Source organism: Tachysurus fulvidraco, chromosome 19, assembly GCF_022655615.1.
Source record: "Tachysurus fulvidraco isolate hzauxx_2018 chromosome 19, HZAU_PFXX_2.0, whole genome shotgun sequence".
Taxonomy (NCBI): domain Eukaryota; kingdom Metazoa; phylum Chordata; class Actinopteri; order Siluriformes; family Bagridae; genus Tachysurus; species Tachysurus fulvidraco.
This window is the reverse complement of record NC_062536.1, coordinates 20,013,940-20,028,314: the sequence shown is the minus strand read 5'-3', so window position 1 is coordinate 20,028,314 and position 14,375 is coordinate 20,013,940. Positions and strand designations below refer to the sequence as shown.

The 14,375-nt window shown below is 40.8% G+C and overlaps 1 protein-coding gene across 1 annotated transcript; it reads right to left on the bottom strand.

Moving 5' to 3' along the window:
• Positions 1-10,547: 10,547 nt before the first annotated feature.
• Positions 10,548-14,071, bottom strand: rps16 (ribosomal protein S16). Its single transcript, XM_027155228.2, has 6 exons — positions 13,964-14,071; positions 13,825-13,876; positions 13,479-13,580; positions 11,620-11,716; positions 11,315-11,362; positions 10,548-10,743 (listed from the first exon to the last, which is right to left on the bottom strand). Exons 2-6 carry the CDS (start codon positions 13,870-13,872, stop codon positions 10,598-10,600), a joined length of 441 nt encoding a protein of 146 aa, XP_027011029.1. The 5' UTR covers positions 13,873-13,876; positions 13,964-14,071; the 3' UTR covers positions 10,548-10,597.
• Positions 14,072-14,375: the final 304 nt, after the last annotated feature.

Below are 14,375 nucleotides of genomic sequence, written 5' to 3'. Positions count from 1 at the left end.
GTGTGTGATGGAGAATGTTGGTGTGTGATGGTTAATGTTGGTGTGTGATGGAGAATGTTGGTGTTAACTGGTTAATGTTGGTGTGTGATGGAGAATGTTGGTGTTTGATGGAGAATGTTGGTGTTTGATGGAGAATGTTGGTGTTAACTGGTTAATGTTGGTGTGTGATGGTGAATGTTGGTGTTTGATGGAGAATGTTGGTGTGTGATGGAGAATGTTTGTGTTTGATGGAGAATGTTGGTGTTTGATGGAGAATGTTGGTGTTTGATGGAGAATGTTTGTGTTTGATGGAGAATGTTGGTGTTTGATGGAGAATGTTGGTGTGTGATGGAGAATGTTGGTGTTTGATGGAGAATGTTGGTGTGTGATGGAGAATGTTTGTGTTTGATGGAGAATGTTTGTGTTTGATGGAGAATGTTGGTGTGTGATGGTGAATGTTGGTGTGTGATGGAGAATGTTGGTGTGTGATGGAGAATGTTGGTGTTTGATGGAGAATGTTGGTGTTTGATGGAGAATGTTGGTGTTTGATGGAGAATGTTGGTGTGTGATGGAGAATGTTGGTGTTTGATGGAGAATGTTGGTGTGTGATGGAGAATGTTGGTGTGTGATGGTGAATGTTGGTGTTTGATGGAGAATGTTGGTGTTTGATGGAGAATGTTGGTGTGTGATGGTGAATGTTGGTGTTAACTGGTGAATGTTGGTGTGTGATGGAGAATGTTGGTGTTTGATGGAGAATGTTGGTGTTAACTGGTGAATGTTGGTGTTTGATGGAGAATGTTGGTGTTTGATGGAGAATGTTGGTGTGTGATGGTGAATGTTGGTGTTTGATGGAGAATGTTGGTGTTTGATGGAGAATGTTGGTGTGTGATGGAGAATGTTGGTGTTAACTGGTGAATGTTGGTGTGTGATGGTGAATGTTGGTGTTAACTGGTTAATATTGTGTGTGATGGTGAACGTTGGTGTTTGATGGTTAATATTGTGTGTGATGGTGAATGTTGGTGTTAACTGGTTAATGTTGGTGTGTGATGATGAATGTGTGTGATGGTGAACGTTGGTGTTTGATGGTGAATGTTGGTGTGTGATGGTGAACGTTGGTGTTAACTGGTTAATGTTGGTGTGTGATGGTGAATGTGTGTGATGGTGAACGTTGGTGAATGGTGTTGACCATTTGTTGGTTACTATGGACTGAGATGCACTACACTCGTCCTCACAGCTTGCCTTGGAAGTCTGCCCATCGTTACTAAAACATGATGAGGTGATACAGTGATGAGACGAGGAATCTTCTGTGACCTCGGTGAATCATCTTCTTGTTAAAAAAAAGCAGACCAGTCATAAACAAAGGCAAGACCATACATGGGCATTTCCTCTGCCTTCCCCAGCGCTATGGAAACACACCACCTGATGATGCTGTTGACCTCCTGACCCCTGGTAGTCACGACGATCTGAGCAGATTTATTCTCGCCCGCTCCATATCACCTTGTTTTACCATAATAGGCTCTGAGAGCGGAGAAAAAGCCCGTCCTGGTACTGAAGTTTGTGTGTGTGTGTGTGTGTGTGTGTGTGTGTGTGTGTGTGTGTGTGTGTGTGTGTGTGTGTGTGTGTGTCCCTTCTGTGATGGATATATTAATATGGTTGGCATGGTAACCTGTTAGCACTTTGCATGGTTAGCAGGATAGGGCAGTATAGCATTGTTGGTATACAAACACCAACACTGATCCAGTAGTGAATGTGTTTAATATTTTCGTTATTAATCCAGCAATCTGGCTACAAGCTCCACATTAGATTAGACATCAGATTACAGTGTGGACTCAGATCAGATTACAGTGTGGACTCAGATCAGATTACAGGGTGGAATCGAACATGTGCTTGAATATCCACACAAGAAGATTCAGACTTCAGAGCATCTTCTGTAAACTCAGGACCAAGAAAGCCTTGTAAGTGATGCGACAGGTGGGATACTAGAGGAAGTCCACACTGATGATGAACGGATAAACAATCATTTATTCTGTCCTCCGTTTCTCCGCACTCAACTCTCTCATGTAAAGAAACACTGAGCTGAAGCTTTTACACGTCTGAGTTTTTTCACATTCAGCATTTCTCATGAAAAAAAATATTTTTAGTTTATTTTGTCTCTTTTTTGGTCTCTCTCTCTCTCTCTCTCTCTCTCTCTCTCTCTCTCTATCTCTCTCTCTCTCTATATATATATATATATCTCTGTATATCACTTTCTTTTGATCTCTGTTCCCTCTCTCCTCCTTTCTGTCATTTCTATCCCTCTCTCCCTCCCTCTTTCTCTCTCTCCCCCCCTCTCTCTCCCCCTCCCTCTCTCACTCTCTCCCCCTCTTTCTCTCTCTCTCTCTCTCTCTCTCTCACTGTCTGTCTCTCTCTCTCTATCTTTGTCTGTCTGTCTCTCTCTCTTTCTCTCTTTCTATCCCCCTCTCTCTCCCTCCCTCTCTCTCTCTCTCTCTCTCTCTCTCTCTCTCTCTCTCTCTCCCTCTCTCTCCCTCCCTCTTCCCCCCTCTCTAAATGAATCCTTCATATCAGCTGTAAAGTGAACAATAAGAGCGATTGATGGGTCCAAGCACTTTTCAGTAGTTTATGCTTTTCATTTGGTTTCATGGTGAAATTCTGATTCATGTGATGAATGATTTCATTTTTTGATGAAGATGTTATATGTTTACTGTTTAAAACGATGTTCCCAGGCTGCAACAATGCTGATTTCTGCTAGCACATCTATGGGACTTTCAGTTTTTGTTAGCACCAAGCTAATCACAACAGACCTGCTCTAATATTACACTCGTAAATTAATACACGAGTATGTAATGAATGATCAATAACTACAAAACACTGTCACAGAGGAAAGGAGTGCTATAGTCAGGAAAAAAAAGATTGTGTGTGTGTGTGTGTGTGTGTGTGTGTGTGTGTGTGTGTGTGTGTGTGTGTGTGTGTGTGTGTGTGTGTGTGTGTGTGTGTGTAACTAGGTCAGCTCCTCAGGAGAGCTCCTTAAAAGGCCAGGATGGATGATGTCGTGGAAGCGTCCTCTTTTCTCTCTCTCTCTCTCTCTCTCTCTCTCTCTCTCTCTCTCTCTCTCTCTCTCTCTCTCTCTCTCCCCCGTTTTCTCTAACTACACTGAAGCTTCACACACATCAGACACACCAAATAAACAAAGTATATTACATATTAAAGTAGATCAGATATAAATAGTGTAAGATTATTATTATTATTATTATTATTATTATTATTATTATTATTATTGTAGAGCCGTAGCTGTTGTAGTCCACAGTAGAGGGAATAACTACAGGGACGATCCATATTAAAAACCCAGAACCCAGAATTCTGACACAGAAGACTTCACAGTATAAATTCACTGAGGATTTTAGGGGAAACTAGGATCAGTTGAACATAATCAGGGAACCTAGAAGAAGACAAAAGTGACAAACAACACATGACATTACCAGAGGCATGAAAAAAAAACAGAAACAAAAAGAGATATAAAGCTTTCTGATTCAGAATGCAGAACAGGTGTAAGAGCTCAATAAGAAGGTGACCTGCAGAGTCATGTGACCTGCAGGGGCTGATGGGTAATGTAGTCTTGTGGTGATTCACTACAACCCTGACAGGACCCAAGACAAGCAAGTTAGCAATTAAAATAAATACCCCATATAAAAAGGAGAATTAAATGGGGGTATAATATTACAGGTCATTACAAAGCATTACAAAGTTACACAGTTACAGTGATGGAGGGTTACACAGTTACAGTGATGGAGGGTTACACAGTTACAGTGATGGAGGGTTACACAGTTACAGTGATGGAGCATTACACACAGTTACAGTGATGGAGGGTTACACACAGTTACAGTGATGGAGGGTTACACAGTTACAGTGATGGAGCATTACACAGTTACAGTGATGGAGGGTTACACAGTTACAGTGATGGAGCATTACACAGTTACAGTGATGGAGGGTTACACAGTTACAGTGATGGAGGGTTACACAGTTACAGTGATGGAGCATTACACAGAGTTACAGTGATGGAGGGTTACACAGTTACAGTGATGGAGGGTTACACAGTTACAGTGATGGAGCATTACACAGTTACAGTGATGGAGGGTTACACAGTTACAGTGATGGAGGGTTACACAGTTACAGTGATGGAGGGTTACACAGTTACAGTGATGGAGCATTACACACAGTTACAGTGATGGAGCATTACACACAGTTACAGTGATGGAGGGTTACACAGTTACAGTGATGGAGCATTACACACAGTTACAGTGATGGAGGGTTACACAGTTACAGTGATGGAGGGTTACACAGTTACAGTGATGGAGCATTACACACAGTTACAGTGATGGAGGGTTACACACAGTTACAGTGGTGGAGCATTACACACAGTTACAGTGATGGAGCATTACACAGTTACAGTGATGGAGGGTTACACAGTTACAGTGATGGAGGGTTACACAGTTACAGTGATGGAGCATTACACACAGTTACAGTGATGGAGGGTTACACAGTTACAGTGATGGAGGGTTACACAGTTACAGTGATGGAGCATTACACAGTTACAGTGATGGAGCATTACACACAGTTACAGTGATGGAGGGTTACACAGTTACAGTGATGGAGCATTACACACAGTTACAGTGATGGAGCATTACACAGTTACAGTGATGGAGCATTACACACAGTTACAGTGATGGAGCATTACACACAGTTACAGTGATGGAGGGTTACACAGTTACAGTGATGGAGCATTACACACAGTTACAGTGATGGAGGGTTACACAGTTACAGTGATGGAGCATTACACACAGTTACAGTGATGGAGGGTTACACAGTTACAGTGATGGAGGGTTACACAGTTACAGTGATGGAGGGTTACACAGTTACAGTGATGGAGCATTACACAGTTACAGTGATGGAGCATTACACAGTTACAGTGATGGAGCATTACACAGTTACAGTGATGGATCATTACACACAGTTACAGTGATGGAGCGTTACACAGTTACAGTGATGGAGCATTACACACAGTTACAGTGATGGAGGGTTACACAGTTACAGTGATGGAGCATTACACAGTTACAGTGATGGAGGGTTACACACAGTTACAGTGATGGAGCATTACACACAGTTACAGTGATGGAGCATTACACACAGTTACAGTGGTGGAGCATTACACACAGTTACAGTGATGGAGGGTTACACAGTTACAGTGATGGAGGGTTACACAGTTACAGTGATGGAGGGTTACACAGTTACAGTGATGGAGCATTACACACAGTTACAGTGATGGAGGGTTACACAGTTACAGTGATGGAGGGTTACACAGTTACAGTGATGGAGCATTACACAGTTACAGTGATGGAGCATTACACACAGTTACAGTGATGGAGGGTTACACAGTTACAGTGATGGAGCATTACACAGTTAAAGTGATGGAGGGTTACACAGTTACAGTGATGGAGCATTACACAGTTAAAGTGATGGAGGGTTACACAGTATAAACATACACACAACTGAGCAATTAAGGGCTAAAGGCAGTGGCAGCTTGGTGGACGTAGGTATCGAACTCACAACCTTCCAATTGGTAGTCCAACACCTTAACCACTAGGCTACCACATCCCACCTGATGTTAAATATAAGTGTGTGTGTGTGTGTGTGTGTAGTGTGTGTGTGTGTGTGTGTGTGTGTGTGTGTGTGTGTGTGTGTGTGTGTGTGTGTGTGTGTGTGTGTGTGTGTGTGTGTGTGTGTGTGTAAAACAGATAAGAAATCCCTGAATCACTTTGACGTATGTGATGTTAGACAGTCATCTGTTCTTTCCTGACCGTGTGTACAGTTTGGCGCCCTCTCAGGTAGAAATGTGTTACTGCAGCACACACATCTGTAACAGCTCTACTAATTCATCATGATAATAAAATAAAGATGTGATGTAAATAGCAAGGGCGTCGATTTGGGTAGGGACGGTAGGGACATGTCCCTACCAATATCCAGGGAACACTCAATTGTCCCTAGTAATAATTTGACCAAACCTATATATATTTACACATAACCACTGATATCCGTCTGTGTCTTGTGCTTTTTTACTTATTTCATTTAACATTTAACCAGGAATCATTAAATAAGATGAAAATATTTTATACAGCGTTCTGTAAAAAAATAGCGCAACTAGTGGAACACAAACGGTTAACAGATTTACCCCCTACAATGAATCCCACCTCTGTAACTCACCTCTCTAAAAGGATTGGCCTTTGCCCTTTTTGAGTCCCGCCTCTCTAACCCACGTCGCTGTTTGATTGGCTTTGTGTTTCTCACTAATGTGTTGAGGTCGGAGGCTGCAGCTAGATTCCGTTGTATGAAGCAATATGCAACGTGATTATGCAGGTTACCGGTATGTGAGGAAGGAAGTATTCTTATAACAACAGTTTTATGCACAAAATACGAGGAATGTTGTCCCCACCAATGTCAAATAAATTATGTCCCCACCAAAGTCAAATAAATTATGTCCCCACCAAAGTCAAATAAATTATGTCCCCACCAATGTCAAAATCAAACTTTCGCCATTGGTAAATAGTATTAGTCCAGTTGTTCAGTGAGGACTGATATTTCAGTATGTCAGTCACAACAAATAAATTTTCTTTTTAAACCTAAACCCAGACGAAATAAATGTGACGACACTTAATCCAGGGTTTAGGATTAATGACGTGTGAAACCTATAACTATAACTCTTACAGGTGTGAGAAGCTTTACACAGAGAGACGTTAGAGACTGAAGACTGGGATTTTTTATCATTATGATGTTGTTACTGTTTACACAACATGTGGGTTTTAATTTACACGCGTGAAACCTTCCTCTAGTGAGCCATGCCCAGATGCATAGCTCCAGTGGGAGTTAACACACACATCTACACACATCTACACACACACACACACAAACAAAATCTTACTGTTTACTTCACCTTATACTGACTGATGGAGCACTGAAAGGGGTGGAGCCTCTAAACCAGCTGCCATACTTGGTGTCAGATGTAAACATCTCAGTACTGATCACTGTGTGAGTCTGTAAAGAGTGGAAACTGTGACGACGGGTTATTTGTTTGTTTCTAAAAGCCGTTGTTTATAAGTTTAGCTGTTACGCGGCTAAGCAGCTCACAGCTAGCGGCTACATGATAGAACAACATGACCAACAGCGTTACTGCTATAGAGAAGGGAAAAATGAAAGAAAGAGAAAATTAAACAGCAGACAGAATAAAAAACAAATGTTTATTACTAGTCAAAGTTTACGTGGAGCGTCTGCTGTGTGAGTCCCAGCGATTGAGCCGTTACTATAGAAACCACATCCAGTTACGAGTCTAGTCGTGTAAAGCTGTGTGCTGTGTTAGCTCTCTGCTAAAAATATGTTTCTGTTAACATTAAAATAAATTCACAAATACCAAAGTTTAATGCAGAACTATTTAATTGTATTTTTTATTTATTTAACAACAAACTACATTTACAGCATTTAGCAGACGCCCTTATGCAGAGTGACCTACATCTGTTTTTGTTTTTTTGTTTTTTAAACAACTGAGCAATTGAGGGGGGGGGTCACGGTGGCTTATTGGTTAGTACGTTTGCCTCACACCTCCAGGGTTGGGGGTTCGATTCCCACCTCCACCTTGTGTGTGTGGAGTTTGCATGTTCTCCCCGTGCCTCGGGGGTTTCCTCCGGGTACTCCGGTTTCCTCCCCCGGTCCAAAGACATGCATGGTAGGTTGATTGGCATCTCTGGAAAATCAGTATGTGAGTGTGTGAGTGAATGAGAGTGTGTGTGTGCCCTGTGATGGGTTGGCACTCCGTCCAGGGTGTATCCTGCCTCGATGCCCGATAACGCCTGAGATAGGCACAGGCTCCCCGTGACCCGAGAAGTTCGGACAAGCGGTAGAAAATGAGTGAGTGAGTGAACTGAGCAATTGAGGGTTAAGGGCCTCACTCAGGGGCCCAGCAGTGGCAGCTTGCTGGACCTGGGAACTCCTTCCGATTGGTAGCCCAACACCTTAAGCACTGAGCTACCACATGCCCTTCTCTAAACTTAAATCACTTCAGCCAAAATACAAAGTTTCCTGAACTTCATGTTCTTTCATCCTCCTCTGATCTGTGTGTGTGTGTGTGTGTGTGTGTGTGTGTGTGTGTGTGTGTGTGTGTGTGTGTGTGTGTGTGTGTGTTTCCTCTCTCCCATGTGAAACATTCCCGAGTTCCCACGTTTCTGTGGTTCTGCTGCTCTGTGGGTCAGAACTGATCCCGGATCAGAACTTACACTACAGGAAACAGACAGTGTGTGTGTGTGTGTGTGTGTGTGTGTGTGTGTGTGTGTGTGTGTGTGTGTGTGTGTGTGTGCGCATGCAATCGAGCAGATCAGACAAAAACTTCTTGTACTTTTATTTATACATACGCACGTGTGGAAAAGTCTTGGCACCCTTCCTGTTTTTTCCCCCTTTCACATATTTGTCACACTTTAATGTTTCAGATCAAACAAATTTAAATATTAGTCAAAAGATAACAAGTAAACACAACATGCAGTTTTTATATGAAGGTTTTTATCATTAAGAGAAAACAAAATCCAAACCCACACATGGCCCTGTGTGAAAGTATTTGCCCCCTAAACCTAATAACTGGTTGGTCCTCCCTTAGCAACAAGAACTGCAATCGGGTGTTTGTGATAACTTGCAGTGAGTCTGTAACAGCGCTGTGGGGGATTTTCGGTCCACTCATATTTACAGAATTGTTGTAATTCAGCCACATTGGAGGCTTTTCGAGCATGAACCACCGCCATTCAGAGGTGGTGTGTTTTGGATTATCGTCCTGCTACAGAACCCAAGTTCACTTCAGCTTGAGGTCACAAACTGATGCCCTCACTTTGTCCCACAGGATTTTTTGGTACACAGCAGAATTCATGGTTCCATTGCTCACAGCAAGTCTTCCAGGTCCTGAAGCAGTAAAACAGCCCCAGACCATCACACTACCACCACCACCATGTTTTACTGTTGGTATGATGTTCTCTTTCTGAAATTCGCTGTTACTTTTACACCAGATATAACGAGACACACACCTTCCAAAAAAAGTTAAACTTTTGTTTCGTCAGTCCACAGAGTATTTTCCCAAAAGTCTTGTGGATCATCAAGATGTTTTCTGTCAAATCTGAGACGATCCTTTATGTCCTTTTTCCTCAGCGGCAGTTTTTGTCTTGTAAAAGCTATTTTTGCCGAGGTGGAGTCATGAACACTGACCTTAACTGAGGCAAGTGAGACCTGCAGTTCTGTGGATGTTGTTGTGGGGTCTTTTGTGACATCTTGGATGAGTCGTCACTGAGCTCTTGGGGTAATTTTGGTCGGCCGGAGACTCTTGGGAAGGTTCACTACTGTTCCATGTTTTCACCATTTGTGTATAATGGCTCTCACTGTGGTTCACTGGAGTCCCAAAGCTTTAGAAATGACTTTATAACCTTTTCCACACTGATAGATCTCAATTACTTTCTTTCTCATTTGTTCCTGAATGTCTTTGGATCTCAGCATGATGTGTAGCTTTTAAGGATCTTTTGGTCTACATTACTTTGTCACTCAGGTTTTATTTAAGTGATTTCTTGCTAGTGAACAGGTGTGTCAGTAATCAGTCCTGGGTGTGGATAAAGACATTATACTTAGGTGTGATAAACCACAGTTATGTTTTAACAGGGGGGCAAATACTTTTTCACACACGCGGGTTTGGATTAAGATTTCCTTTAATAATAAAAATCTTCATTAAAAAACTGCATGTTGTGTTTATCTCTGAATAATATTTAAATTTGTTTGATCTGAAACATTAAAGTGTGATTTTTGTTTCTGTTTATTTCATTTTTAATGTTTTGTCTTTATTTCCAGTCATGAATAGTAAAAAAATATATATATTTTTTTTATAAAGAATTCATTCATAGCCAAATAATTATATATATTTTTTGCATGTTCAGTAAATTCTTTGTATTTTATTTATTCCTCTCTCGTTATACCGATCGGATTTATTCTAGTTTGAGACGATTTTAAACCAGCACCAGCTCACTGTCGCCCCCTGCTGCTGACTCGAACAGAGCAGATATTTATTTCTTTTACTTTACCATGTGCCCAGCAGAGGGCAGCATCTGCTTAACTTTACATATTCGAATTACATTTACTACTTTACTTTTTTTGTAATTGTATTGTATTATAATTTATATACAATTATCCTTATAAATTCAATATGGATTCATTTTTAAATATTGTAATATTTTCTACAATTTTTAAAAAAATATTTATGCACTAAGAACATTTTTGTATTAAATTTGCGGCTTTTTTTAAGCATGTTTTACTTCCTCTTTGAATGTTGTTATAATGCAGATATTTAATAAACACTAAAATTTAACTGAAACGAGGTTTTAAGCATTTTATTTAAGTACAACAAAACAAACGGCCCAATCAGAAGCCAAGCGGACGGTAGCCCCTGCCACTCGTCCCTGCAGGACAGGAGTGTGTGTATAACAAAATCACAAGGGAAGGGTAAAGATTTTCTCCTCAGGTTTATTTTGATGAAGAGTGTGTGAGTGTGTGGAAGTTAACGGTAGGACTTCTGGTAGCGAGCGCGAGCTCCTGGACCGCCGAACTTCTTGGACTCGCAGCGACGTGGATCGGCGACCAGCAGAGTTCGATCATACTGGATCAGGATGTCCTTTATCTCCTTCTTAGATGCCTCGTCCACGTCTGAGGAGCAAAACACAGTTATTACCAACAGAAATAAAACTCCTCAGTGTGTTTAATACAGAAACAAATGATCTGTAATAAACTTAATTTCCTTTATTATAGTATAATTTAACTACTTTATATTCACTAAACCTTCTAATGTAAAATATTTAACTTGACTGTTTTTGGTATTTTTATTCTTTACATTGGAACATTTTAATTCTACTTTATTTACATCAGATTTAGTTCAGTGTTCATGTACACAATCAGAATTATTATAGATTAAATAAGTGATCGTATTTAATATATTTTTGCTTGTGAACAAATTTATATTAAGTTCGGTGTTAGATGTGTTTTGTCTGCTTAGTTACACTGTGTGTATTTAGGAAAATATTTAAATTATTCATTATTAAAGACTAACAAAACTTGTGTTTAAGCAAATATTAAATTATTCTTATTGTGTGTTTGTTTATTCGATTTGATTATAAATTAATTCCAGCAAATAAACAAACAGCCAGCTCATGGAGGTGGTGTCAAGTTGTCTGCTGATATTTAACCGTGTGTGTATTCAGGACTCAGTATCAGTACTCACACTTCTGGTAGTAAGCCACCAGGGCCTTGGAGATGGACTGACGAATCGCTGTGTGGAAATAACAGTTTATTTAAATAAACACAACTAGTGAGAGTGACAATCATAAAGCTTTAACACGTTATAACATTTATTATAGCTGTATATAACAGTGCACAAAACTGTTTAACTGACCTGTTAATCATGTGCTCATTACAATATTAGACCACACCCACTAGATCAGTGCTTCATCAGCTTCATGTGATAATACAGTGCAAGAGCATGGTTTACTGAAACGATCAGTGTCAGAGGAATGTGTGTGTATATACCATAGACTTGTGCGACGTGTCCTCCTCCCTTCACACGCACTCGGATATCTACACCGGCAAAGCGTTCCTTTCCCAACAACAGGACAGGCTCCAGCAGCTGGAACAGTTACATACACACCCCATTACACACCTCATCACATCATACACCCATTACACACACGTTGTGATTTTGCTCTACAGCTCAGTGTCTGGGGCCTTTTTATTTTACTCCTCAGTCACAGTACACACTTTACACACTCACCTTTAATTTAAACAGTTCTGAACTTTTTATTCAATTCAATTCAATTCAATTGAAACTTTTTAAACTTCTCTATCTGCATTTACTTATGTGATGAATGTATAAATGTTTCTCATGATGTCTGATGAAGAAATAAAGGTGTTTATATGTGAGATGAAATGAACCTACAGGGTCTCGTTATTTTACTTTATCACTTCATACAAATTTACACTTAAGATCTCAGGTGAAAAATCTTTATTAAATGACAAGTCTAATCATCTGGCTGAGAGATCAGACAGAACAAAAAGCTGTGTGTAAATAAATTCTCCACCATTGTGACTATTTAGTAACAGCGTAGAGACATGAGGCTCGGAGTGTGTGTACGTGTACACACGTTTTAAAAAGGTTCACCCCATGATAATTAAAGCTGATCTGATACTGAGACAGAAACTAAAACTGTTATAAAGACCTGGTGTTAAGTGTTTCATTCACCAACAGTTACTGATTAACTTCACATCATTACGGACGGTTCAAGATCTACAGGGTCATGAGTGAAGTTTGGGTCTGAACCTAATCATGATGACACGTGTGTAAGTGTCAGCAGATTTGGTGTTAATTACATCTTTAAACAGTATGTAGTTAGTCAGAGACACAGACATTAACATTAATAACACTACACACTGAGGTGATTAACACCCATGATTGGGGCAAGTCGTGGCCTAATGGTTAGAGAGTCTGACTAGTAATCCTAAGGTTGTGGGTTCGGGTCGGCCACGACTGAGGTGCCCTTGAGCAAGGCACCGAACCCCCCAACTGCTCCCCGGGCGCCGCAGCATAAATGGCTGCCCACTGCTCCAGGTGTGTGATCACTGCTGTGTGTGTGCACTTTGGATGGGTTAAATACAGAGAACGAATTCTGAGTATGGGTCACTGTACTTAGCCGTATGTCACGTCACTTTAGATGTGTAGCTGGTCAGAGACAGACAGTAACACTACACACTGAGGTGATTAACACTGTAGTTGGTCAGACACACATTTACATTAATAACACTACACACTGAGGTGATTAACACTGATGTGTAGCTGGTCAGAGACATGGACAGTAACATTAATAACACTACACACTGAGGTGATTAACACCGGTGTGTACTTGGTCAGACACATACATTAACACTACACACTGAGGTGATTAACACTGTAGTTGGTCAGACACACACATTTACATTAATAACACTACACACTGAGGTGATTAACACTGTAGTTGGTCAAACACACAGACAGTAACATTAATAACACTACACACTGAGGTGATTAACACCGGTGTGTACTTGGTCAGACACATACATTAACACTACACACTGAGGTGATTAACACTGTAGTTGGTCAGATACAGACAGTAACATTAATAACACTACACACTGAGGTGATTAACACTGTAGTTGGTCAGACACACACATTTACATTAACACTACACACTGAGGTGATTAACACTGTAGTTGGTCAGACACACACACATTTACATTAACACTACACACTGAGGTAATTAACACTGTAGTTGGTCAGACACACAGACAGTTACATTAACACTACACACTGAGGTGATTAACACCGATGATAGTACATGTTGCTGTATGATACACACCTTATACTGCAGTGTTGCCGGCTCGATGGTCTCCAGCGGTCTGCCGTTCACTTTAATCAGCCCATTCCCTCTCTTACAGTGAGCTACAGCTGTGGCTGTTTTCTACAACACAGTTACACACACACTCCACGTTACACACACATTATTCACCAGTGTTTATTAGCATTAAACACTACTATAAACACTCACAGCTCCATTTAAACACTTATTATTCACCACATTCAGTGTATATTAGCATTAAAAGCTAACAGTGATGAGGTGCGCACGTGCCCGCTAGTTGAGGCGTTAGCCACATGCTAACAGGTTTACTTTAGCCGAATGTGAAGATAAACTTTTCTACACTCACTTTGCGCCCAAACACCTGGACAGACTGCAGGGGTCCTTTAGCTGGCATGATTCTGCAGTAAGAGAGCGAACAGAGGCGTTAATAAGATAAATAAATGTAATAAAACAGTAAAATGACACGGACACAAACACACACACACCGCGTTCAGCACTGCACCGGGAGAAAAGGCCGCTACGGGGACGCGCACTCACAAACGCAAGGGCTGAGGCTTCTTCTACGGGGCGCCTGCTTAACTGGATTATTACTGACACCTATCGGTGGAATCAGGGAGCGTCGGGGGAAATCGTATATAAAATATAATAATATATATAAAATAAAACATATTTTAATGTTTAATGTCACAGGACTGACGTTTTAACCGTTTCAGTAATGAGCGCGCTGATTACAAGAAGTATAAAAACAATGTGTTAATAGATTAGCAGTGTCAGTGATCAGTCAGCAGGGGGCGGTATAAGTGTGTGTGGGGGGGTGTATGTAAGTGTCTGTGTGTGTGTGTGTGTGTGTGTGTGTGTGTGTGTGTGTGTGTGTGTGTGTGTGTGTGTGTGTGTGTG

What these genes read in the sequence shown, in the direction of transcription:
- rps16 (XM_027155228.2), bottom strand. Translation starts at nt 13,872, where the DNA reads ATGCCAGCTAAAGGACCCCTGCAGTCTGTCCAGGTGTTTGGGCGCAAA. An exon ending in TCCAGGTGTTTGGGCGCAAA is followed by an intron (nt 13,581 to 13,824) that starts GTGAGTGTAGAA and finishes ACTGTGTTGTAG; the next exon opens with AAAACAGCCACAGCTGTAGC. An exon ending in ACACGTCGCACAAGTCTATG is followed by an intron (nt 11,363 to 11,619) that starts GTATATACACAC and finishes ATTTCCACACAG; the next exon opens with CGATTCGTCAGTCCATCTCC.